The 26,813-nt window shown below is 42.1% G+C and overlaps 4 protein-coding genes across 4 annotated transcripts; 2 read left to right on the top strand and 2 right to left on the bottom strand.

Annotated features, from left to right (window-relative positions):
• The first annotated feature begins 7 nt into the window (after window positions 1–7).
• msh5 (mutS homolog 5) lies at window positions 8–14,837 on the top strand. The gene is made up of 26 exons (XM_085422911.1): window positions 8–175; window positions 806–910; window positions 1,020–1,143; window positions 1,304–1,384; window positions 3,502–3,555; window positions 3,655–3,776; window positions 3,876–3,985; window positions 4,279–4,314; window positions 5,238–5,320; window positions 5,396–5,441; window positions 5,917–6,055; window positions 6,163–6,225; window positions 6,312–6,440; window positions 6,529–6,601; window positions 6,684–6,793; window positions 8,331–8,411; window positions 8,518–8,605; window positions 8,722–8,789; window positions 10,913–11,031; window positions 11,155–11,281; window positions 11,687–11,836; window positions 12,078–12,152; window positions 13,992–14,138; window positions 14,341–14,478; window positions 14,567–14,640; window positions 14,717–14,837. The coding sequence occupies exons 2-26, from the start codon at window positions 818–820 to the stop codon at window positions 14,835–14,837; spliced, it is 2,451 nt and encodes an 816-aa protein (XP_085279037.1). The 5' UTR covers window positions 8–175; window positions 806–817.
• Window positions 14,838–14,956: 119 nt separating this feature from the next.
• On the bottom strand, window positions 14,957–17,944 carry LOC146659067 (protein Bouncer-like). The gene is made up of 3 exons (XM_085421823.1): window positions 17,666–17,944; window positions 15,586–15,753; window positions 14,957–15,477 (listed from the first exon to the last, which is right to left on the bottom strand). The coding sequence occupies exons 1-3, from the start codon at window positions 17,718–17,720 to the stop codon at window positions 15,257–15,259; spliced, it is 444 nt and encodes a 147-aa protein (XP_085277949.1). The 5' UTR covers window positions 17,721–17,944; the 3' UTR covers window positions 14,957–15,256.
• Window positions 17,945–18,788: 844 nt separating this feature from the next.
• Window positions 18,789–22,781, bottom strand: LOC146659066 (uncharacterized). The gene is made up of 2 exons (XM_085422909.1): window positions 22,028–22,781; window positions 18,789–21,495 (listed from the first exon to the last, which is right to left on the bottom strand). Exon 2 carries the CDS (start codon window positions 21,479–21,481, stop codon window positions 20,684–20,686), a length of 798 nt encoding a protein of 265 aa, XP_085279035.1. The 5' UTR covers window positions 21,482–21,495; window positions 22,028–22,781; the 3' UTR covers window positions 18,789–20,683.
• A 2,863-nt stretch (window positions 22,782–25,644) lies between these two features.
• On the top strand, window positions 25,645–26,807 carry LOC146659065 (uncharacterized). Its single transcript, XM_085421822.1, has one exon. The coding sequence runs from the start codon at window positions 25,682–25,684 to the stop codon at window positions 26,288–26,290; it is 609 nt and encodes a 202-aa protein (XP_085277948.1). The 5' UTR covers window positions 25,645–25,681; the 3' UTR covers window positions 26,291–26,807.
• Window positions 26,808–26,813: the final 6 nt, after the last annotated feature.

The raw sequence follows: 26,813 nt of genomic DNA, 5'->3' as shown, positions 1-26,813 counted from the left end.
CTCCAACCATCAACCACCCCACACCTATGCTACATAGAGGACAGATAGCTAGACAGACAAACAAAAAGGTTTCATATGTTGAAAGAGCTTTCTGAACTGATTAATTGTACAGAACTAATAGCGAGAGAGATGTGGTTGTTATGGCAACCGGGAAGGCACCTTTGAGCACTTGAAGGTGAGTTTGTGGAAAACAAGCACTGTTAAAAGTTGTTAAAGTTATTTTATCAGCCTCATTTCTGTTATAAGCTGGACTCTATCAGTTATATAAAAGATTTATTGACGTGGCAGTACTCTAAAACAGACATTTAATTCTATAGCCGGTTTCTAAATAAAAATATAAATAAGTTATAGTTAACTTAAACGAGCTAGCTTACATCGTTAGCCCAACAAGCTAACTGGAGCTACAATAATTTCAATTATTATCATAATAATGTCTGTAATATCAATTCCATGTTTTGTTTTTATCTTTAAAGGACCCCATAGCGAGTTTCAAAAAGGTATTTTTGTCTGACTTGCAGTTTAGTTGTTTTAGGAAGCCATGGTTTTCTTTAAGCATCAGTAGTAGTAAGCTATTTAAAGTGAAAAAGCTCTAAAACCCACATTATACTCCCTGCTCAGCACTAAAGTACAAGGCAGACACAGCCTTGGACAGCCTGTTAATGAGAGTGACTCATTTAGCAGTTAAATGGCTCCATATTTCCCTAAGGAGGCAGAAAAGACAGAGAAGAACATAAAACATAAAATACAATGAATATTGGATTTATCGGGTGACTCCAAATTACTTTAATCTGACTTGTCCTTGTAGAATTAATTATTCATGGCAGCAGCTCTTGATAACCTTAGAGGAGGAGGTGTGGTTTTTGGACCTTCTGGCAGTTTTGAAGAAGAAGATGAGGAGGACTCTCCTGCAGTAAGCTCTGATTTTCACATTCACCAGCAGCACTCATTTAATGTTATATGGGAGTTATATGAGAGTTTGAGGGCAGCCAAACTTACACGTTTGCATGTCTGTTTTCCAGGTTTTACTGAGTGTTTTGGTCCAGCATGGGCAGGTGGGCCTCTGCTTCTATGACAGTCAGGACTCATCTTTACACTACATGCCGGACACGCCCGACAACCAAGAGCTCCACCTACTGGTCAGAGGTAAGCAATGCACCTGTATGAGGCAGGTATTGTAGAATCGATACACTTATCTCCACACAATGGTAAATTGTAAAACCCTCAGGGAGACTTACAGTATGTGTTAAAAAAAAAAAAAAAAACACTTGCGTTGCCATAAACTCTCTTTTTCTCTGTTTTACAGTCATTCAGGAGGTTAGTCCCCATGTAATTATCACCAGTGCAAAGCAGGAGCGCTCCATGACTCTCTTTTTGCAACAGTTAGGTGAGCTTTGGGAGATGATACTTATCTTACCACGAAAGAGGGAAAACAGAAAGACCTTTTAGACAGTTTCTTTTAAGACGTGGTGTGGTACATGTGGTCTGGGTCAGAGGAATGAGGTTGAGGTATGTCTGACACTGAAACCAGCCCGTGTGGTAAGTCAGTGGTGCAGTTTTTAAACATCCTGATCCCGGGGTGCCTGTGGCTCTACCAGTTGGAAGGTCGTGGTTTGATCCCTGGCTCCTCCAGTATGTATGTCGAAGTATCTTTGGGCAAGACACCGAACCCATTACAATGTGAGTGTTGTGAGGTTTGCACTAAGAAAATACTTTGAGTGCTCAAATAAAGTTCATCCATCCATCTATCTTCTTCCACTTTATCCGGGCCCGGGTCGCAGGGGCAGCAGCCGAAGCAGAGAAACCCAGACCTCCCTCTCCCCAGCCACCTCCTCTAGCTTATCCGGGGGAACACCAAGGCGTTCCCAGGCCAGCCGAGAGATATAATCTCCAGCGTGTCCTGGGTCTGCCCTGGGGCCTCCTCCCGGTGGGACATGCCTGGAACACCTCACCCAGGAGGCGCCCAGGGGGCATCCTTGTCAGATGTCCGAACCACCTCAGCTGGCTCCTTTTGATGTGGAAGAGCAGTGGCTCTAGTCTGAGCTGAACTTCTCACCCTATCTCTAAGGGAGAGGCCAGCCACCCTTCGGAGGAAGCTAATTTCCGCCGCTTGTATCCGCGATCTTGTTCTTTCGGTCACTACCCACAGCTCGTGGCCATAGGTGAGGGTAGGGACGTAGATCGACCGGTAAATTGAGAGCTTTGCTTTTACATTCAGCTCTCTCTACACCACGACGGACCGGTGCAGCGTCTGCATCACTGCGGCCGCAGCACCAATCCGTCTGTCGATCTCCGGCTCCCTTCTCCCATCACTCGCGAACAAGACCCTGAGATACTTGAACTCATCCCCGACCCAGAGTGGGCACTCCTCCCTTTTCCGGCTGAGAACCATGGCCTCAGATTTGGAGGTGCTGATCTTCATTCCCGATGCTTCACACTCGGCTGCGAACCGTTCCAGTGCGAGCTGGAGGCCATCACGAGCTGGAGGCCATCACCCAGTGAAGCCAACAGAACCACATCATCCGCGAAAAGCAGAGATGAGATTCTGAGGCCACCGAAGTGAAAGCCCTCCGCCACTTGGCTGCGCCTAGAAATCCTGTCCATAAAAATTCTGAACAGAATCGGTGACAAAGGGCAGCCCTGGCGGAGCCCATCACCCACCGGGAACAAGTCCGACTTATTGCCAGCAATGCGAACCAAGCTCTTGTAACGGTTGTATAGGGATCGAATGGCCTGTAGCAATGGGCTATGGGCCACAAATACAGTTAAAAAGTGCTATATAAGTGCCAGCCCTAACCAAAGTACCCCAAATGGCAAGCCAAACTTTCAAAGCACACTTGTATTCATATCTGTGATAAACAGCCTCTATGTCATCTTTTGAATATTCTGTCAGAGGAAGGTATTTTTAATAACATATTTTTACAGTCACAACCTAACCAGACAGCTATTTTACATTCTTCTGTGGTTTACTCCACAGAAGACTGGATCCCCATCCCCAACAAATGTTATCCTGCTCTCTATAAGCCAGACCCTTTGAAGTGTAGTCGCACTGACGAAATTGCTTCTCAAAAACAGGTCATCGTGGTAAACAGAACAAAACCCAAAAATGTTTTCAGCAACCCAGATTTTCATTACTTATTATTCTTGATAAACAGGAAGTATTCATCTATTTTCTGCTTGCAAAAATATAAACAAAACCAAGTGATTGGATTGACTCAGATCTAACAGCAAAAGCTGTCTAAAGTGAACCTTTTGATTAAATGACACCACTGCTCACCCTAGTGGTGAGTTTATCAAACAAAACTGCAAAAGTTTACTTCATTACCTTCACAGTTCTAATAATAAAGACTGGTTGACATAAAATTCCAAGTGACAACATTTTTGAACTACTGATTAGTGTAATGTTTTATGTATAACAGCCACACCTCCCAGGTCAGCGCGACACTTACTGTGTTCACTAAAGTGACAACTTTTTTTTCTAAACTACTCTCTGTTGCTTCTCAGGTTCAAACCCACATTACAGACCAGAGGTGGTCACGTATCCATATGTCGACTTTGGTAAACACATTCTTGCAATACTCTCTTCCTCAATCCTTTAGAAGAAATCTAGCATGAAATTGCACAGTTTTCCGGCTTCATTTTGTATCAATGTTGAAGGTCTGGAGGTCAGTAAGCAAAGGTTGCTCTCTGCCAATCTGCCTTTCCTCCCCGCCTGCATTTCTGAGAGAGACAAACTGTCCTACCTCTCCTCCTGTATCTCCTTTGACTCGTCCCTGATGGTGAGCCAGCTGTCTGCATTCAACATTATCCTATCCATCAGTCATGGTTCTGCAGGAGATGATCATTTTCTCGTGTGTGTGTGTACATCTGTGGGATAGCTGAGGGCAGTGGGTGCCCTGCTGAAATGTCTGGACAGGAGGAGAGTGGGAGTGGAGTTGGAAGACAGCAGTGTTGGAGTACCCATCCTGCAGTTTCATGCCTACACACTGTGAGACTTGCATAAATGTAGCACTCACACACACACACACACACACACACACAGAGAACTGTGATTACACATTATAATGAGAACCCTGAAACCATTTTTTCAGCAAAGTGTGAAATTTCATTGGCCTGTTTTTAGTCGGTCAGACGTGCTGCACAAGTATGAATTTGTCCAACTGTGTTTTAATAGCACAAGTGCATCTCCTTCCTGCCCATCTAGCAAACCAGACCAGCCTAATGCCATTCAGAAGTATTCATGAATAAAAAATGTTGCTTCTCTTTTCATTCTCATTGTAGTAAAGGAATGGTGTACATTGACCGAGACACATACAGGTAAGTGTATAAACTGTCTTTGTCCTACATAGGCCCCTAAAAGCTAATACTGATCTCCTACAATTTTCATAAATTGTTCCTTGTAGAACAACTGAGCCTACCAAGCAACTGTTCAATTCAGTTGAAATCAGGTTTATTTTATTTGTTTAGGAAACTTTTAGGAGTTTCTTTTGCTTTTTCTGTTCTGTTCTTTATCTGTTCTGACATTGTTTTACAGTTTTTGAAATTTCAGTTTTGTGTTGTGACTGTTTATCTTTTGTTGTTACTTTTGTTGTTTTTAATATACTTTATCAAAATTTAGAAAAATATGGAAACTCATCAAGGGTTTTATTAAGAGAGGACAAACACAGGACACAGAAGCAAATGTCAAAAACTAAAGCATAAAGAATGAAAAACAAAGCACAATAGGACTATACACTCAATGAGTTCACCTAATGAGTTCACTGTACTCACGGCCTCCAAAGTCTCTATATCTCAATCCAGTAGCCTTTGGGATGTAATGAAAATAAATAATCACATCATGTATAGCTGACAAATTTCCAGAAACTATGTGAGGCTGTCATGTCAACATGGACCAAAATTGCTAAGGAATGTTTTTAGCACTTTTTAAAATCTATGCCACAAAGAATTAGGGTAGATTTGAAGGGAAAACTAAAGCTAATGAAGTAGCTGGTGAAACTAATATACACAAAAGGCTGATTGTACAATGGTGCACAGGAAGAGTAGTCAATCACAATGAAGCACAAAAACAAAATAAGTAAGGAAGTGGAAAACAAGGTAGAAAAATGTGCAAACACACAGACTAGACAAAGGGAGGCAACAGTGGGGACGCTCCTTCTTGGAAATACAAGAAGGAATAGCAGTAAAATAAAAGTTCACCAACAACACTACAAGAAAACGGGACAATGACAGGTTTGTTCCAGTGTTCTGCAGATCTTCAAATCAGAACTCCACCCATCAGTCTACAAGCTGCATTCAGGAGAAAAGGAGGGACTCAGTCTCTATGGTATGTATAGTAGTTAGTGCATTATCACTCTTTCTTATCCAGTTGTGTTTACCGAGTATTGTGTGTGTGTCACAGGGATCCTGAACCGCTGCAAGTGCAAGTTTGGCTCCAAACTGCTACGGTAAGAAAGTACAATTACACAATAAGTTATTGATCAGCAGCAAATTCCGTCTTTTAATAATATAAAGGTAGTTTTGGCTTGCAACATAATAAGCAAAATAAAATGTCCTAGCAGCAAATAAAAAGATGATTTAATTAGCAAATAAATGTGTGAAAAAAATCCTACACAGTTACAAACACTATCATAGCAACAAAAAACAAACAGTCGAGTTTCTTTCATGTATTTCCACAAACAAACCGTAGTGCTGAAGTTCTGCAAGATATGGAATTTGAGTTTGTATAAAGCAGATTTTATTTATAGTCAAGATGCACCGTTTGTTTTTTTTTACTAGTATAATAATGCTGTATTTTTGTAGTATTTAATGTTGATGGTAAAACACCCCTATTTTCAGGTAATTTTGCATTTCATCAACAAACTGTGGTTTCTTGAGGGTTGCTTGTTTGTACTACTACTGTGGCATCCTGTCTTCTGTCAGTCAGTGGTTTCTGCAGCCTACTCAGGACCTGAAAGTGTTAAAAAGGAGGCAGGAAGTGATACGTTTCTTCACGTCTCCTCAGAACTCGGACTCCCTGAGAACCCTGCAGTCATCGCTACGCAACATCCGAAACATACCTGTAACAAGTCTATCGTTTCTCACTTAATTACACCATTACCTACAGATTCATCACCTAACCACTGATATGACAACTACCTAAATCCAGTTTTTGTCTGTTTGCTGTAGACTCTTCTAAGGCGGATGACTCTCTCTCTCACCAAAGTTAATGACTGGCAGAGCCTCTACAAGGTTGGAGCTGCAGGACAGTTTTACTAAGCACACCTTTTCCATGTGACAGGTTCTGTTAAATGTTCAACAAAGTGTGTGTTTGTCAGACGGTGTACAGTGCAGTCTGTATCAGGGACACAGCGCGTCACCTCCCTCAGTCCATTCAGCTGTTTCGTGATATCAGTGAAGGGTTCTCTGATGATCTCAACTATATCACCTCCCTCATCAGCAGAGTTGTGAGTTCCTCCATAAAATCACACCTATTGTTTTAATCACATTTGGCGCCTTTGTTAAGTGTTAATAGATTTCTGATGTGTGATGTAGGTGGATTTTGAAGCCAGCTTGGCAGACAACCGCTTCACAGTCAAACCGAATGTGGATCCTGCCATTGATGAGAGTAAGTGCCTGTTTTAGTTGTAAGCCCATGTGAACTTTGTATGACTGTTGACCTAAACCCATAATTACACTCCCTCTTCCAGAGAAGAGGAGGATGATGGGGCTCTCTGACTTCCTGACAGATGTTGCCAGAAGAGAACTTGAACACCTGGATGCTCGAATCCCATCCTGCTGTGTCATCTACATCCCTGTGGTCCGAGATTTAATTCTGGCACACACAATGCTTTCTCAATTTATTTATTTTTTTTACAAATTCATCTGTCATGCAGTATTTCAAAAAAGTATTTCCCCCTTCCTGACTTCTTATTTCAGATGATTAAACAATTTTTATTGTTAGACAAAGATAACCAGTAAATGCATAACACAATTTTAAAATGATGCTTTCATTTATTAAAGGAACAAACCTGCCAAGCTCTCCCATATGGAAAAGATATATATAAATCTTATAAAGTTTTTATCTGTCTTGTATGAAACTTGTATGAAAAGCATACAAGAGTGAAAACAGATATAAGATCCCTTGAAAAATTATATAATGAAACTTGTATGTTTTGTATACTTACTAAAAAAATATATGAAAGTAATGAGAAAGTTGCCACTTTCATGAGTAAATCATGTAAGCCTTATATGATTTATATATGATTTACTCATGAAAGTGGACACTTTCATGAGTAAATCATATATATTTTTACTATTTCTTTTCCATATGGGCTGTGTGAAAAAGTAATTGCCCCCTAAATCTAATAACTGGTTGTGGCACCCTTGGCAGCAAGAACTGAATTCAAATGGTTGCATTAACTGACAGTGAGTCTTTCACATCACTGTGGGGTAATTTTGGCCAACTCTTCTTTGCTAAATTATGTTAATTCGGCCACACTGGAGGGTTTTCGAGCACGAACAACCTTTTTAACACCCAGGTTCTGAAGTAGCAAAGCACCATTACAATACCACCAACATGTTCGACTATTGGTACGATGTTTTCTTTTACTGAAATACTGCGTTAGTTTCAGTCTAAATGTAACGGGACTAAAAACTTCTAAAAAGTTTGCTTTTTTTCTCGTCAGTCCACAGAATATTTTTTCTCTGGTATCATCAAGATGTTTTCTGACAAATGTGAGCCATTTTCGCACAGTCTCTTTCTTATTGTTCAATCATGAACTTTGACTTTAACTGAGGCAAGTGAGTACATGTTGTTCTGGGTTCTTTTGTGACATCCTGGAACAGTCGTGGATGTGCTCTTGAAGTAATTTTGGTAGGGCGGCCACTCCTGGGAAGGTTTAGCACTCTTAATTTGTGGTTAATGCCTCTCACTGGTTCACAGGAGTCCTAAAGCCTTAGAAATGGCTTTGTGACCCTTTCCAGAGAGATAGATGTCAATGACTTTGTTTCTCAGCTGTTTTGGTGTGGTGTGTTGCTTTATGAGATCTTTCAGCCTACTTCACTTTGTCAAACACATTCTATTTTAATGATTTCTTTAGTCAGCAGGTCTAATGTTGTATTTAATGACATAAACTTTGTTTAATGTCAAAATTTGTCTGATGATCTGAAACGTAACTGTGAAAAATATGGAAAAAAACCCTAAGAAATCAAGAAAGGGGCAGATGCTTTTTCACAGCACTGTATACTGCAGTATTTCTTTGGTTTATTGATGATCAGATATTGAGGAAATTGTTACTCTGGACCACCATGCGTATATATCTCAGTACCTTTTATGTCTGAAACTCTCTGTACAGATTGGATTCCTGCTGTCTGTGCCTCGACTGCCTAGTATGGTAGAGAAAAAGGATTTTGAGATGGAGGGACTTGATTTTTTGGCATGTTCATGATCGTATCTAATGATTACATTGTTTACACATTTTTGTGATCATTATTCCATATATACAGTATATGTTTTTTTCTATATGTCTGTGTGTGGGCTAGTTTCTTTCAGACGACCGGCTCCACTACCGCAGCCAGAGAACCAGGGAGCTCAACGAGTTCCTCGGAGACTTGCACTGCGACATTAGAGGTCTTTTACTTTCACCCACAAAACAGTCACATCACAGGCGTGTTTCTGACATTTTTTTGAGAAAATAACTGCAATTCTCAAGATACTACCTTGATCACAAACCTTCTGTTTGTCAGACATGGAGATGGCAGTCATGGCACATTTGCAGAGCGCAGTCCTTGAAAGGAGCGATTCCCTCTGTAAGGTTCGTGTTCATCACTGTGTATGCAGATTCCAGGGTTTAACACATGACTCCCACTCTGTTTAAGCGATTGCTGGCATCAAAGTGATGTTTTTGATGTGTGTAGGTGGGTTTTGTTGTGATTTACTGTGTGCTTCCTCTGGTTGGATTGAGTTGTTTACTTTGATTATGAAACAGGCCCTGATCCCATTACAAGTTATTTTTTAACTGCTGTGATACTTGTCTATTGATGTATGAGTGCTGCACTATGTGACTGCAGCTGTTCTAAACAATATTATTTTTGAGGGAACAATGAGCATTAAGAACAAATGCATTTGTGGTCAAAATGTAACGCTAATAACTTTTAATCATATTACAACTTGAAAGATTTAAAATAAATAATTTAAAAGAAATACTGAGTTCAATAAAGAGGGGCAACACAGTCTGCTTCATTGTTGACCACTTGTGTTCAAAGTCATATATCGACTATACAGGGAGTGCAGAATTATTAGGCAAATGAGTATTTTATCCACATCATCCTCTTCATGCATGTTGTCTTACTCCAAGCTGTATAGGCTCGAAAGCCTACTACCAATTAAGCATATTAGGTGATGTGCATCTCTGTAATGAGAAGGGGTGTGGTCTAATGACATCAACACCCTATATCAGGTGCGCATAATTATTAGGCAACTTCCTTTCCTTTGGCAAAATGGGTCAAAAGAAGGACTTGACAGGCTCAGAAAAGTCAAAAATAGTGAGATATCTTGCAGAGGGATGCAGCAGTCTCAAAATTGCAAAGCTTCTGAAGCGTGATCATCGAACAATCAAGCGTTTCATTCAAAATAGTCAACAGGGTCGCAAGAAGCGTGTGGAAAAACCAAGGTGCAAAATAACTGCCCATGAACTGAGAAAAGTCAAGCGTGCAGCTGCCAAGATGCCACTTGCCACCAGTTTGGCCATATTTCAGAGCTGCAACATCACTGGAGTGCCCAAAAGCACAAGGTGTGCAATACTCAGAGACATGGCCAAGGTAAGAAAGGCTGAAAGACGACCACCACTGAACAAGACACACAAGCTGAAACGTCAAGACTGGGCCAAGAAATATCTCAAGACTGATTTTTCTAAGGTTTTATGGACTGATGAAATGAGAGTGAGTCTTGATGGGCCAGATGGATGGGCCCGTGGCTGGATTGGTAAAGGGCAGAGAGCTCCAGTCCGACTCAGACGCCAGCAAGGTGGAGGTGGAGTACTGGTTTGGGCTGGTATCATACAAAGATGAGCTTGTGGGGCCTTTTCGGGTTGAGGATGGAGTCAAGCTCAACTCCCAGTCCTACTGACAGTTTCTGGAAGACACCTTCTTCAAGCAGTGGTACAGGAAGAAGTCTGCATCCTTCAAGAAAAACATGATTTTCATGCAGGACAATGCTCCATCACACGTGTCCAAGTACTCCACAGCGTGGCTGGCAAGAAAGGGTATAAAAGAAGAAAAACTAATGACATGGCCTCCTTGTTCACCTGATCTGAACCCCATTGAGAACCTGTGGTCCATCATCAAATGTGAGATTTACAAGGAGGGACAACAGTACACCTCTCTGAACAGTGTCTGGGAGGCTGTGGTTGCTGCTGCACGCAATGTTGATGGTGAACAGATCAAAACACTGACAGAATCCATGGATGGCAGGCTTTTGAGTGTCCTTGCAAAGAAAGGTGGCTATATTGGTCGCTGATTTGTTATTGTTTTGTTTTTGAATGTCAGAAATGTATATTTGTGAATGTGGAGATGTTATATTGGTTTCACTGGTAAAAATAAATAATTGAAATGGGTATATATTTGTTTTTTGTTAAGTTGCCTAATAATTATGCACAGTAATAGTCACCTGCACACACAGATATCCCCCTAAAATAGCTAAAACTAAAAACTACTTCCAAAAACATTCAGCTTTGATATTAATGAGTTTTTTGGGTTCATTGAGAACATGGTTGTTGTTCAATAATAAAATTATTCCTCAAAAATACAACTTGCCTAATAATTCTGCACTCTCTGTATCAACAGAGAAGACTGTAGGTAGGTAGGAAGGAAGGTCTGTTGGATTCTAATAGCTCTTCTGTTCAGGATATTAAAGGCGTTTAATCTGTACATTTTATAGGTTCTTGATCTCGCTGCTGAGCTGGACTGTTTAATGGCCATGAGCAGCGCCTCCCAGGAGTACAATTATACCTCGCCTAAGCTAGCCAGCAACAGGAAGATAACGATCACACAGGGCAGGTAAGCGCTGACACACAAAAGGAAAAATTGTTACTGCGGTACAAGAGTGTACTTTTTTTGTATTTACTGTTTTTTGTTTTTTTTTTTTTTTTGTTTGTTTTGGGGGGGTTTGTTTTTGTCCAGGCACCCGCTGTTGGAGCTGTGCTCTCCTGTGTTTGTGGCCAACTCCTTCCACAGCTCTGAGTCGGAGGGCAGAGTCAAAATAATCACCGGACCCAACTCATCCGGAAAGAGCATCTACCTCAAACAGGTAGGGCTGTCATAAAAATGAATTGAACTGAACTGAATTTTATTTTATTCTTCTTTTGTGATCCCAAGTGACGAGCTTCTATGAGCCAAATAGTCAAGCAAGAAGTTTTAAAAACAATAATAAGAAGAATTTTAAAAATGATGGCATTCAAGAGACAAAAAAATAATCAGCATTATTGCACATAATTTGCCTTTTTCTCTCAGCAGCTGCATTTGCACCTTAGAAAAGATCCCCAACATTTATCTATTTCCGTTCCACACTATTTTTACTTTAGTTATTTAATCAGGCATTGCTCCGAAATTTACAACCTCATCAGAAAAATATATTTAGATTTCCATAATAGCAAAGAGACAGCTCAGTTTTTGAAACTCAACGCTTAACCTGCTTTCTATTTTGATTTTGCAGGTGGGTCTGATTGTGTTCATGGCTCTGATTGGCTCAGACGTGCCTGCAAAGGAGGCAGAGATTGGTCTAGTGGACGGCATCTTTACGTGTATGCAGAGCAGAGAGTCCGTGTCTGTGGGCCTTAGCACCTTCATGATAGACCTCAACCAGGTATCTCACGCACACACAAAAACACAGAAATCTCATGATAACAAGCAGCTCCCACTGTGTATGTGTGTGTAGGTGTACAAATGAAATATATGAATTTTCATCACTGCTCTCTTCATGCTCCACTCCCACTCTCCACCTGTCAAATTTTTTTAAGCAACCACTGCCTGCAGCAATGACACACACACATACACACACAAAAAATGCAAAGTGTAGTCTAATAGTTTGCATCTCTTTTCTCTAGATGGCACAGGCTCTTAACAGCAGTACTGGCAACTCGTTAGTCCTCATCGATGAATTCGGAAAAGGAACTAACACAGTAAGAACAGACTGTCCCAGCACTTTGTGAATTGAACACATATGCACGAGGGTAAAAGGGGAAACACTATGTCATTAATGTTATGCACCTGAAACCAGTCACAAGTTTAAAGCTGCAGCACAAACAGACTCTGGGTTCAGCCAAACATGTGTCACCTATTAGCAAGAAAATAGCAGCAGCTGTGTGGACCTACAAACTTAGAAGTGTTATTTTGCACCTTCTATGGGCAGTTTTGAAACTTTGGGGTATGTGCATACACACACAAAGCATTTTAATCCATCTCTGTGTACCATGTTGTACTGAGAAAGGATGAGAAACTCCAGTTATGTTCATCTAGAGAGTAAACATAGGTGTCAGAGGCAGAAACCAACAGAAAGAACAAGAGCAAAATATCAGTGTAGGATAACTTCCATCTTAATCCAGTTAACATGTGTGTATAATTTTAAAAAAATTATTATTACAATGTGAAAACAATTTGATAATTTGAAGTATTAGTCACTGTAATGGACTAAATCTGCAGCTCCCCTCAATCCCCTCAGAGCTTTGTAATGAGCTTCAGTGGATCGTTTCACTGCTCTAATGCTGTCATTTCCAGTAAAAAAGCTCTTAAAACTTTGCTGCACACTAACTAATAAACACCACAGAGGGGCACTGGACAGTTACACACACAGAAATGTGAATTTAAAAAGAGGAAATGTTGAATATTATCCTGAATAAAGCTAATGTCACTATGAAACTGCTGGATGTGTCAGTTCTGGTTCTTTCTCTGGTTTGGCCAAAAACTATTCAAAAAATCAGAAAAAAGAAACTGAACTCTCACTCCTGATAACATGCATGCAAAGACCGGTTGATGCCTGACTTTCCCAGTGTACTTTTGTCTTTTTGCTGCACGTGGTTGGAAAAAGACAGATCTACATCTGCTGATCTTATCTGCTGCTGCTGTTGCTTTACTCCTTTGTAATTGTTTCAGGTATCCAAACATAGATATAAACATTCCTGGGTGCACCGATAAATACATTCCTGCAGATCTTTCAGCTGCACATCCATGATATGAATTTCCTATGGATGCACTGGAATCATAAAGAAATACATTCAAGTCATGGTTTTTCACTCTCCTATCTGCATTTAATTATTAGTTATTATTATTATTATTAATCTGTGGCTCTCTTGAACATTGTTAGCATGTTCAGGTAGACACTGGCATTTTAATGTCAGTTGGTATCAAGGAGCTCAAAGCGTGCCAGTAAATAATCCCCCATACAATTACACCTCCAGCAGCAGCCTGAACCACTGTTACAAGGCAGAATGGATTCATGCTTTTATGTTATTTATGCTTCTGACCTTACTTTCCAAATGCTGCAGGAGAAACCGAGACTCATCACACTAGAAAATATTTTCAAATTTTCTGTTGTCCAACTTCGGTGAGCCTGTGTGAATTGTAGCCTCGGTTTAATGTTAACATACAGGACAGCTATATGTTCATTTCTCTTTTTCAGACCATTTCAGACTAATCACCTTTCTTCCTCATTCTGATACTCAGTTTGAATTCAGCAGGTCTTCTTGACCATGTCTACATGTAATTGGCTGATTACATATTTGCATTAACAAGTAGATGAACAGGTGTACCTGTATGATATTTATTACTGTTGGATGATTAAAACCAGTAAAAAACATTAGCATTAGGTAAATTGACGTTTTTACACCTTTAACAATGAGCAAGGAGGGCATCTGGTGGGTGGACTTTTTTCATCCACAAATTTGAAACTGATGTCCCATTTTTTCCTAACAGAATCCCACTGTCACTAAAAATATTATTAAATCGTAGTTGTTGCTGTGCAGGTGGACGGACTGTCCTTGCTGACTGCATCGATCTCTTACTGGCTGAGGAAAGCCCTGCGGGATGTTCCTCATGTTCTGGTGGCTACTAACTTCCACAGTGTGGTGCAGCTGAGTTTGTTACCATCCTCGGCCCTGCTGTCTCTTCTGGTACTGAGAAACTTTGAGAGTGATTAAAAAAAACCTTCTGTAAAGTTTAAAAATGGTAAACTAAAGTGCTTCAGAAAAATGTTTAGAACGGAAACATCCAAATGGACGATTAAGTAATAAAATTTGTTTCACCTCATTTCACAAGTATGACTAATCATTTGGGTGTATGTGTGCGTCTGGTATGTGTGTTTGTGTGTGTTAGACCCTAGAGACAGCAGTGGACGGAGATGAGTTGGTGTTTTTGTACCAACTAAAGGAAGGGATCTGCCAGTCCAGCTATGCTGCCAACATTGCTACACTGGCGGGCCTGCCAACTTCCCTTGTACAGAGAGCAGTGGAGGTAAACACACACACACACACACACACACACACACACGCACACATACAGAAATAGGCTGACAGACTGACTGATTTTTGTGTTTGTTAAGGTGTCTGAGCTGTACAGGGTAGGAAGGCCCATCAAACGGACTGAAAAAGCATCCTTGGAAGAAGAGACAAAGAGGTTTGCTAAACTTAAGCAGCACAAAGTGACACACAGTTAAAGCAGTGTGTGAAATGTTTCTGTTTGTGGGTAACAGATGCCAGTTTGTTGTGGAGAAGTTCCTTAGCTTGAACCTGGAGGACAAAGATTTGGATGTGCAGAGGTTCTTGAAGGAAGAGCTCCTGCCCTCTGCTGGAGATCTGCTAAACCGCAGCTGAATGCTTCTGGCTTTGCGGCAAACGCGCTTCTGTACCACGTGGTCAGTCTGTTCATTCATTCCTAAATATTTTGGGTTGGTGTTGGAAGAACGCCGGGGAAAAATACATAATGACGCAACCTTTATTCCAAGAAACACTGAAACTTATGTTGTAGCAAAAAAGACAAAAAAACAAAACAAAAACAGCACAGTTTTATATGTTTAAGTACCATATTCACACTTCAAAAATATGAAATGTAACACCAAACAGCGTTTCTATAATATATAATAAATGATCTTTTATGCTTTAATTATCCAATGTCTTCTTAGTCATTCATAAAAAAGTTCTGTAAATCTGGCGGTTTTTCTTCACCGTATGGTTGAAGTCCTTTCAGCATCACATCACACAGTCTGTAATAAATAATAAACAAGTTCACTTTATTATGATGACGCTGATTCTTCAGTAAACCAGGTGGTTAGAGCCACTGTGATATACATCAGTGCACAGATGGAAAGTTTGCTCGCTGAGTTGCAGAAGGGCGTGTCGCAACAGTGTTTGGTCATCACAAAGATGGTGTTGTTTGGAAAGATCTCGAAGGTCGTCTCCACCTCGCACTCCTCTGCCTGGGTACACCCCAGCATCTTTATATCCAAAGCATCAGCTGGGGAAACAGGGCAGTAGCATAGAGCCATGATCAGTGTGTATTTTATAGGCAATAACCTTCACATCATTTCTTGTATTCTTCGTATAATGTTTGGTAAACACACACCTGCCCTCCCCCGGCCTGTGTAGCAGCGCTCCCCGAGATTGCATTTGGTTTCAGTCGTGTAGCAGACATCCCAGAAGCCTAAATCACAGCGGAAGCACTCCAGACGCTCCTCCTCTGCTTCGAATGCCACTGACTCCATGAGCTGCTCTACCTGCTCCTTTTCCTCACCTGAGCCCAAAGAATAACACTGAATGCACAATGATTTTTACTGAATGTGCTGCTAAAGGAGATTCTTCTGAACAACTTAAAATGGAAATGGTCCATTATGGGGACAGCTGACAAAGATGAAGAGGATTTTTCCTGCATGTAAAATATTTTGGCCTCTCACCATTAAAAAAATCATCAGAGCTTAACAATAAAAATATATACTTTTTTTTAACATTTGGGTAAATGTTTTCAAGTGTAAACACATTTTAAACAACCAAAAATAACAGGAAAATGGAAAGACATTGATTACATGCCAAACAACCATTGTTAAGCATGAAGTCGTCGCCAAAGATCTATGAATGTGGCTGATACAGAAAATGCAGATTTCTTATCCTTTATTTAAATTTGCATAAGCAAATAAGCACCACTGGTAAATCTGGTAACCAGGACACTGAACATAATCAGGTAACAGTAAAGAGAGACTCAAATACAGGTAAGAACAGAAAAAATGAAGTTATAAACAGGCTAAAGTTAATAAAATACTTTGGGTTTCTCAGATTTTATGTAATAGCCTTTTTGGCACATTAATATTCAGGGTTGCTGGATGTGTGAAGTACTGCAGCACTGTTACAGGACATCAAGCCAAACTCATGGCCAGCAAACTGCTGAGCACTTGAGCATCTCAGAAATGCTTTGTTTATTCTGCAGCAGTCTGGAATTTGTTTCTTGAGTGCGTTATTCAGGGAGTGCTCCAAGTCATAGGGCAGCATCATGTTTGTATTAACCGCACCGATACTGGGATTAATGGAAAACTTCAGCAGGGAAACATAATGCAGGCAGGGGACAATACCTCAGTTATTCCTACTATTCCTCGAGCCCTCCGAATCATGTCACTAGTTTTAAAAGATTTTCTTAGTGTCCATAAAGCAAAACTGAAAATTGTTAATAAGCTTATCATCAGTGTCCTGTTTTATTCTAAAGATCACCTTTTAGGAGACAACAGAATATCTTGATATAGGGAGCTTTGGCTGCCAAATGGCTGACTTTAGTGCTGCGATTAGCTGCTTTCGGCAAAAGGGACTAATCTCTTCCTCAGAGTAATCGGATGCATTTTGGTGAGACAATCCTTATCCCCTATCATCTTGTTAACCCAGTGCTAGCTCAGGTGAATGAGCAAAACAAAAGAGTACCGAGGTGGGGGGTCATTATGAGGAAGGGCCAGGCTTACTTTTTATAACCTAAGGTCCAAAGTCCACTCTTATTCAACGGTTTATGGGGTAAAGCCTGTCTAATACAGCGTAACACAGTCCTATAATAAGTTTTTCCTTAGTGCACATTATAATAGACTTTTTTTTTTTTTTGAGGTTATGGTTTGACTTGAAGGTAATTTTGGAGGATTTTAACCAAACTCTCCTGTTGTTGCATTGTGCAGTGGGTCTCTTTAGGTCCCACCTGTCTGAACCTCTCTAAAACAGTTTTAACAAAGGTTGGTCACTATTTTATGAAGTAAAGTCCCAAACATTTGTATTTCTGTCTTGCCTTACACTGCAGCAGACTGAATACATTTCAGTTTTTCACCAGTTTGAAGCAGTCATCTTACACTATGGGAATCTGAGGCAGTTTGTGTGATGCTTTATCAGTTAATTTATTTAGCGATAAAATAATGTGCAGATTAATACTTTTTAGTTACAGACCAAATGTATCGCAGGTGATGTTAATCATGGAATTTAACAACTCAAACATTATTGATATGATATAAATAAATGCAGTCATTACAGCCAGTGAGAATCTGACAAGCTATCGGCCAAAAACGCAAATACTTTTCAGGGTCAGCTGTTGGACTCTTAAGTGAAATATAAAGAAAATGTCCTTAAAAAGCATTAGAACACTAAAAATAACACCTGCTATGAACTCGGGTACTCTGTCAGCTTACCTTGAGCAGGTGTGAGCATCATGATGGCAAAAACACACAATATGAGGCCTTTCATTTTGAGCGTGATGCTTCCTCCACCAACTCCACCATGAGGACTGCTGAGGTGGCCGGAGGGTGGAGGGAAATTGGATTAGTAAGGAATGCACCTGTCACCTGCGTGACACCAATCACAGCTGCTAGAAGGGTGCTGACGATCAAACAAGTGACGTTTCTGGAAATAACTGCAGAGATGTGCACTGAAACCTGCAGTTTTTCAAGAGAAGATACAGCATCAGTGTCAAAAATATAACCAAGAGGGTGACACGTGCCTTTGTTTCTAATTAGCAAACTACTTCAAAGGTTAAGATTCCTCCACATGGGTGCAAACCGTGTTTCTGACTTATAACAAAGATTTGTGAGCTGAGCTGAACCCGCCTTTCTGTTTTGACAGCTTTTTACTTTTGAAGTTCCTCAGTAACGGAAATCATTTCACCAACACAGAAACGGTGATCAGAGCTTCTCTCGCATGTTAAGGAGTAGAGAAATTGAATGAACCTGAGTCAGCGCAGGGTTAAGCAGCTTATAGCCACCCGTCCGTCTGCTCAGATATGTATCAATGCGCGCACACACACACACTGGCCTCTCAGATGAGGGCATTCGATTCAGCTATATTCTCAATGCAGCATTAAGATCTGTGCAGCTGACTTATGTAACACGTGCCACACACACACAACCACACAGAAATACACATGAGAAGATTTATTAAATTGTGTGGCGCTGCAGTGTTTGTATACACATAAATCTGCTGAAGGGATTCCCCCCGTCCTGTGAATCAATCCCTCTGTAAATGCAACATTTATCTGAAGAGACTTATTTTTGTAATTAACTCAGTGATGTAACTGCATGACTCACTGCAATGATTCCGAGCATCAAACTTTCTTTTTTAAAAAGAAAGGCTCCAGATTCTGAATTATAAAAGTTTGTTGCCTTACTTTGGATCATGTGGTGGTAAATGTAATATCCTGAAGGCATCTGACAACTTTATGACTCGTATGGAAGATGTAATTTGTGGTGCTTTATTGGATTATGCACACACGCTGCTGTTATTTAGCCTCCTCTCTCTGATTCAGATGGACAAGCAGAAGTAGCACCTGATGTGTAGTGTAACACAATATGAACTCCATTGCACCACAAACTGCAGGCTCCCAAAATCACAATGCGGTCGAATAAAAAGCTTTGAATAAAAACGTTTGCAGGGGGAAGGTTTTATTGCAACACTGTTGTGTGCTTGGTTTACTTAAATTGAAAAACAAAAGCCCAAAAAAACAACAACAAACTGGCAGTCGAGTGCAGCATGACAATGTGCAGATTAAATGGTAATATAAATTGTAAGTTACAGCTCTACGGTGCATCGTCTTTCCCTCCAAATGTAAACACATCGGATCATCTCACGCACTGCAAAGCACTCGCGCAGCCGACGTGTGAGAAGAGAGCGAACACAGAGCTGCATTTCTGAGAGGCATGAGTGCGAAGGAGGCTGCTTGCAGCATGTTGCAAGATTCAGACGCGTCCCTCCCCCCACCCCCCGACCACCACCAGCTCATCTCTGCAGCTGAATATACAGCCAGCATACTGTACCTACACAAAAGCCCTCCATGTGTGTGTGTGTGTGTGTGTGTGTGTGTGTGTGTGTGTGTGTGTGTGTGTGTGTGTGTGACACACAGATGGGTGCTGCTTTTAAGTGAGTGAAATGTGTGGCTGCAAATTACTGTAGACTGCTCAGACTTCGGTCGTCGCCTGGATCCCAGCATGGGCCGAAACAAGGAAATACTCAGCAGTCCTACAGCACCTATAAAACCCTTCACACTGATCCCCAGTGTAATTAAAGACTGGAGGAGAAAATGCTGGCGATAATTAAAATTAAACCCCCTCCTCTTCCGCCTCCTCCTCTTCCCTGTTCAAACATTCTCACTTTGGCTTAATTGTAGCTGCTAACATTTCCCTCTGCATTGTTTTGCCCTATTTTTTTTCGCCACTTCTCGGCTTTTGTGGGAGCCAAGGATGGAGACGGAGGATGGAGTATTTGAATAAAGCGTGGGAATTGGATGATAAGAGAGGAGATGAAAGGTCGTGATGGGTGGGAGAGGGAGGCTTCAATTACTCCACTCGCAGGACTTGTTTTTCTCACTTAAGCTACGTCAGGAATAACTCATAACAGCCTCACCAGATTTTTTTTGTGTCTTTTTTGTGTCAAGTTGTTGCTCTTTTTCTTTCCATAGAGCCTGTGATTGAAAATCTTTAAGATCTCGCCTCGCCGCCGCGGCTGAGAAAAAGGAAAAAACTGAGCAGCTGACAGTAGGAATTTAAAAAGAAATGTTGAATTACAGTAAAAAGAAAAAAAAGATCCTGCATGTGTGCAGAGCACCAGCTGGTATTTATAGAGTGGCTGTAGGTGTCGAGTGAGAGGAGTGTGGCCTTATGTGCTTCTCTTGTTTGTACCAAGACACAATTTCCTCAGATAAAGAGCAGATTTCACTTATGTATGAGATAAGATAAAGACTTATTTGAAACCTAATCTGGCTCATCCTCTTTTACTGAACCTCTCCAGCAAGCAAATGTAGACATCTGCAGAGAAGGAGGGAGAGGGGAGAGGAGACGGAGTCCATCTCCCAGTATGGCACCCAAATAACTTTTCAGCAAACCTCCTCACGTCCTAATATGGTCAATCCAGTGGTGGCTTTAGGGATTTTTGGGCACGGTTGAGTTCAAAGACAACAAGATTGTGAGTTGACATCAAACAGCACAGCTCCAATCTTTCAAATGTGGGTGAGTCAGAGAGCGATGTAGGACAAAAACACCCTTCACAGACAGTGACTCAGAGCAACTGCGCCATTCGGAGGCACTATAACATACCCAAAAAACATTTCATCTGTTTATTGAGGACTGCATAGTCTTGTGTATCTGCACGTGAAACCTTTAAGTGTGTCTCATCATGCATATTTCATGAGACAGTGGAAGGGGGGGGAGGCAGCATGGGGTTCAGAGTTGAGGCGGCACAGAAGGGTCTGTCCGTACGTTGAAGTTGATTTCACTAGAGTTGCAGGAGTCTGAGAAGACGGGGGAGTGAGAGATGGACAGGCAGGGGGAGGAAGGGTGAGGAGTTGGCTCCTGGTGGTGCAGAACTCGGGCCAGCAGGGTTGACCTTCCTTCCTTCTCCTCCTCATTCCTGTCTTCGTCCTCTTTATCTTTACCTTGTGCGTCCGGAGGAGGTGGCTCTGAGGCTCTGCTGCTAATGCTGTGTCTGTTCAAATGAGGAAGAGGAGGGTCTGAGAGGGGGAGTATGTGGGCTGGAGCGGCCCAGGATCCCTGTTCTCCTTCTTTACACTCCCACTGCTCGTGGCACCCGAAGCTGGGCTGCTCTTGGGAATCTTCACAAAAGCTTCCTCCCTTCAGATCCTCCAGGTCGTCAGGTTTCTCTCGCCTGCAGACTTCACGGTCCCGGTTCTCGTACAGCAGCGTGGCGGCGCAGATGAAGATGAAGAGGCCAACTCCCATTACCACGGGGCCAGCCAGTTTCATCCTGTCCACGGGGGTGGTGCCACGCCGCCCCACGGGCTTCGGTTCTGCAGAGACGTAGCCCGCCACTGCAACACTCATCCCCACCAGCACCACCATTACACCCAGCAGGAGCCACCAACCTGGGGCAGAAGCCAGGGGCAGTTTGGTTTGGAGGGCTTTGCTTTTCCTCAGGTGTCTGTGGCACTCCGGGGGGCAGGCAGGTGAGGAGTGGGAAGAGTGGGAAGAGGCAGGGCTGCAGACTGGAGTGTCAGCTGTCATCGTCTGGATTCAGACTGAGAGGAGAGGAGAGAGGCATCAGAAAATAAAGGAATGAAACATGAAAGCGCTGGATGCAGCATCAGGAGAGCGCTGGAGGTGTTGGGGAGAAGACAGTTTAGCCTGCACCGCACACAACAGGAAATAGCTGCTTTAATAAGACATGTGGCTCAGTTAATGAGATGCCGAGCTTCCCGCAACTCCGCTGGTGTCTCAAAGGAGCTCATGAACCACCACCATCAATGACTGACCCCGTTCAAGACCTTATGATTTCACTTCACGATCTCACTGCGGCTAAAAAACAAACTGGAGTCACATCCCTGCGCTAACTGCTCCAACTGAACTCATAATTTATTCCTCCCCCCGACTCTGCCCGAGGCAAGTGGACCTAACCGGGGGATCCGAACGCAGATGATCAAGTTTGCTTTTACGCATCCGTGTTAAACAGAATATTTTGAGTCATTTTGCTCGACAGCACTGTTGCTCACTACACCAATCCACTTCCTGCTGTTTTAACGCAGTGTGTGTGCAGTCGGAGTGGGTACTTGCCTTGTTTTGGACGTAAATCCGAAGCAGAAACTGGCTCCTCGGCATTATCAAAATAAATAGCGCTGACTTATTCCTCCCACTCCTCCACTTTGATCCGGAGGATTCCGTACTTTAACCCAATTCCTCCTCACATGAAGACCTTTTTCATCCATGGATTGACTGCGCGTGCCGCGCGGAAACGGAGCCTGAAACGAGGCTTATATAGTAAAATAAGAGTCTTGATAAAAGTGGTGCAAAGCTGCTCTGCCTCTCCGTCTCTGCGCTGCTTGTGCGTCTGTGCAGCCTGTGTTCCGATATGTGTGTGTGTGTGTGTGTGTGTGTGTGTGTGTGTGCGTGTGTGTGTGTGTGTGTGTGTGAAGAGGAGGGGTCGTGGGAATCTCTGGCTGGTCCAGGCCAGTCCCACGGTAAATTATTCTCTGCGATCATCACCACCCATCAAGAAGTTTTTCTAAGTGCATAAAATACAAAAATTGAAGAAACGTACCCTCCCATAATAAAATGAGCACAGATATATAGATAGAGAGAGAGACTTTTCGTTCTAGGTGGGATTTTCTTGTTAAGGAGACCCTGGAAAAATGTGTGTGTCTATATACAGTTAGGCCCATCATTTTTAGGACAAGGACACGTTTTTTGTAGTTTTCCTTTTGCACACCACCACTCTATATTTTACATCAAACATGTGACTGAAGCGCAGACTTTAATTCAAGCGGGGCTTTTTTGGTTTTGTTTTGTTAATGTAGCATAACGTGTTTAGAATTTACAGGATTTATGCACAGTCCCCTGTTTTCAGAGCATCGTGTGTAATTGTACAATTGACTTTTAAGCAGTTTAATGTCCAGGTAAGGTCTGTCCCTTTGTTGTTTCATGACAAATGGAGCAAACTTAACATCTGAAGTTGATTCAAAGTGTTACATTTGTATTTTACAGCTTTTCATTATAATTTTAAATTCGAGGCTAAAATGGATGTCAGTGCGAGTGAGCGAGGCCATCAAGCTTACATAAATAACCTTATTAGATAGACAGCAAAACATTTTAGGAGAGGACAAAACAACAACCTGGAACACCCTTGAAAAGAAGAAAGGCCTGAAGACAGAAGACAACTCAAGGGCATGATGACTGAGTTATTTCCATAGTTAACAAAAGCAACTTCACAACATCTAACCAAGTCAGGAACACTCTTGAGGATGTAGGTATATCATTGCCATGGTCCAGGATCAAGAGACAGCTTCATGAATGGAAATGCAGGAGAGAAACGGCTCATGATCTGAAGCGGACCACTGTCAAACACGGTGGAGGTAGTGTTATGGCATGTGCATATGTATGCCTGTGGAAGTGAGTCACCAGTGTTTAATGCGGATGTGACTGCTGATATAAGCAGCAGGATGAATTTTGAAGAATACTCTGTGCTCAGATTCAGCCAAATGCTGCAAACTGATTGGACACACCTCACAGTGCAAATGGAACATGACTCAAAGCAAACTGCAAAAGAAACGCAAGAGTCTCTAAGGCAAAGACATGGGACATTATCCAGTGGCCAAGTCAGTCACCTGATTTCTGTCCAGCTGCTTTTCATTTCATTAAATACAAAACTGAATTCAGACAGACCCGCAAACAAGAAGGTGTCTGCAGTAAAAGGCCCGCCCGAGGCTTCAAAAGATTACAAACAGTCCTCAGATTTAAAATTAAGTTAGTTAGCCAAATTACTTTCAAGCCTCTGAAAATTGGGGGAATGTGTATAAAATGGCTGTAAATCCTAAAATGAGTTTTATTAAAGCAGCTTATTTAAACTTGAAACATTGCACTTCAGTCACATTTTGACTGTTTAAATTAAAATGCACTGAAACTAACAAAACTTTGTAATTGTCCAAAAAATTACAGACCTAACTTTACGCATCCTGCTCCAATTAAGTGCCCCTTACTTAATTAAACACAAACAAACAAAATAATCAATGTCCAAACTGTCCAAATGCTTAACACCTTTAACCATTTAAGCCCAGATTTCCTAGCTAGTCCATCTTGTTAGTGGTAACTTGCGTTGTGGATAAGGTCAAACAAAAACGGTTTAAACTTGTGAAAATCTATTCAGGATATAAATATGGGGGGTTTCAGGTCCATTTTGTAAGCGACGGCTCCGTTTGTGGTGAAGATAGAATGAGTCACACCGGGCCAACAGATGTAGCTTTTACATCACCACAAACACATTTTGTTTCATCCACTCAGAGCTCATCTGCAGTTCTTCACAGCTTAGATGAAAACAGGAATATAAGTATTAAAGATACCTGAAAGCTTCTGGGTTACGAGTGTAAGATTCAGGCCATGCGCAGCAGTGGTTTTGTGTGACTTTCAGCCTGCTGCCGATGTGCCACATGTGTTTCAATTAGCAATCTGGTTTGTGGGTAAGTTTGCATGTGGGCCATATGTGGGCAAGACACAGGAAGTGAGTTCTAGGTTTGGGGGCCACTGTGGCCTGACTGTGACCTGCCTGCAGCATGATGTTACGGATGGCTCTGCCTCTTGACCAAATGTTTTTCTCTGACTTTTTAAAAAAGTACCTTAAACAGGAAACAGATGCTTTGATGTTCCAGTTCTTACTCTCTGCGTTAATTTTCCATCACAGACTTGAAAAGTCTGGAGCGAATTTACTGAGTAATTACGATGCCACTTGCATTTTTCACATCTGCAGCTTAATTAATGTAACATACAGAAATAAATGGAAGTTAATGACTGCATGGCACAAAAACACAGCATGCAAACAATGTTTACCACAGCCTGAAAACACATATCCAGTGAACATCAACAGATCAAACTTCAAATAAAAAAAAATAAATGCACACCTATATAGTCTGCAAGTGATTTCTTAGGTACAGCCGTTCAGCTGCTCTTTTAATGCAAATATAGGATCAGGCAATCACATTGGCAGCAACTCACTGCATTTAGGCATGTAGACACGATCAAGACTGTGGAAAAAATATAATTTAAGCAACTCTGGACGTGACACGGTTGTTGACGTCAGACGGGCTGCTTTATTTATTTCAAACTGCTGATCTGCTGGGATTTTTCCACACAACCATCTGTAGAGTTTACAGAGAATGATCTGAGAAAGGAGAAAATATCCAGTGAGCAGCAGTTCTCTGGGTGAAAGCTCACACCAGGTGTCCCTGCTCTCAACTGAGTTCTAGGTTTGTGGGCCATTGAGACCTGACTGCAGCGTGATGTTACGGATGGCTCTGCCAAATGTGATCAAATTTATCTCTTAGATTTTAAAAAAACAATAACTTAAACAAGATGTTCCAGTTCTTACTGACTCTGCATTAAATTTCCATCACAGATTTGAAAAAAAGTCTGGAGCAAATTTACTGAATAATTACGATGCCGCTGACATTTGACATTGTCGACGAAGAACAAAAACCTGAAGCTACATAGTTCACATGGGATCAATGGTCTGATGAGTCTCGATTTCTGCTGCAACAGCCTGATGCCGAGGTCAGAATTTGGTGTAAACAACATGAAAGCATGGATCCATCCTGCCTTGTAGCAATGCTTCAGCCTGGCATTGGTCCCATTGTGAGGCTGGCATTTTTGTGGCCTCTTGGTACCAACTGAGCATCCCTGGAACAGTCTCTCACTGTCGTTCTCTAAACCTAAAAGAGAATTATGGATTTGATCAACTGGTCTCTGAGTGCTATTGACACCCTTTTCTCAACGAGAAGTCGGGGCTCGGGAGAGCCTGAGTGCCCTGGAGGGACTTTCCCTGCCGGTTACACGATGGACGGGTGGCAGAACTGGAGGACCGTGTGCCTGGCGGGACTGTCGATCGAGGACGCTGAAGATATCTACCTATTCGGAACCATGATAACAGGGTTCATGCTGATCGGCGTTGGCTTAGCCCTGGTTTATCAGAGAAATAAGAAAGCGGAACCAGCTGTTCAAACCCCCACAAGGCTGCCCGCTGGATTCGAAGCGACGGGACGAGGTGCGACCTCTCACAACGAACGTAATATGGTCAACACCTTGGAGACGCTTACAGCTGCTGTGAAGGCTCAAAACAACACCATTGAGCGTATGAGGGGAAACATCAGAGAGAGGCCTGCTCAAAATGAGACCCTTGAGCGACAGTTGGAAAACATCGCGGAACGGATCACTGCAGTTGTGAGGTCTCAGAATCAAAAGACTGACAACACCACAGAACAGAAGTTTGATACCATCATGGGGAGGCTCGCAGCTCTTCAACGGGAGATCGAGAGACCAGCCTCGGAGTGCTAGAATTCGAGCTGCTCACAAAGGAGAAATCAACAATATTCAACATTTGGACACCACGGCCCCAGCTGCAGGCCCAAGGCTGGAGCCCACCAAAACAACTCCCTGATAACGACTGTGTGATGACTATTCTTCCCGCCCCATGAAGGACACCTGGATTGGCTGGAGGACTGTTTACTTAGCCTGATAGGCCGAAGGACACTGTCTCAGCTAAACTATGGACACGCACACACACACACTTACACTGATAAGCACTCACTCATCCCCCTCCCTTTCCAACGCCTTCGATGCTTGTGCCCTACCGGGGATGATAGCAGTCAACTGGACCAGCACAGATGCTGCAGGACCGGATGCGCTGTCTACGCCGGCTCTCTCTTACCCTTTACCCGCCCCTGTTGCTTGTCTCGTGTTTCTATGGTGTATTGATAGTCATGTGCTTTTGTGCTGAGGTGTTTTTTCTTTTATCAAACTGTTCTCCCACTAGGAGCTCAGTCTGAGTGGAGTTTTTTTTCTCCTCCTCTTACCTCAT

The sequence above is a fragment of the Rhamphochromis longiceps genome, linkage group LG11 (genome assembly GCF_057381845.1).
Source record: "Rhamphochromis longiceps isolate RC_006_pf linkage group LG11, R_longiceps_female_GT1.1, whole genome shotgun sequence".
NCBI lineage: Eukaryota > Metazoa > Chordata > Actinopteri > Cichliformes > Cichlidae > Rhamphochromis > Rhamphochromis longiceps.
Note: the sequence above shows the minus strand (reverse complement) of the source record. Positions and strands in the feature narration are given on the sequence as shown.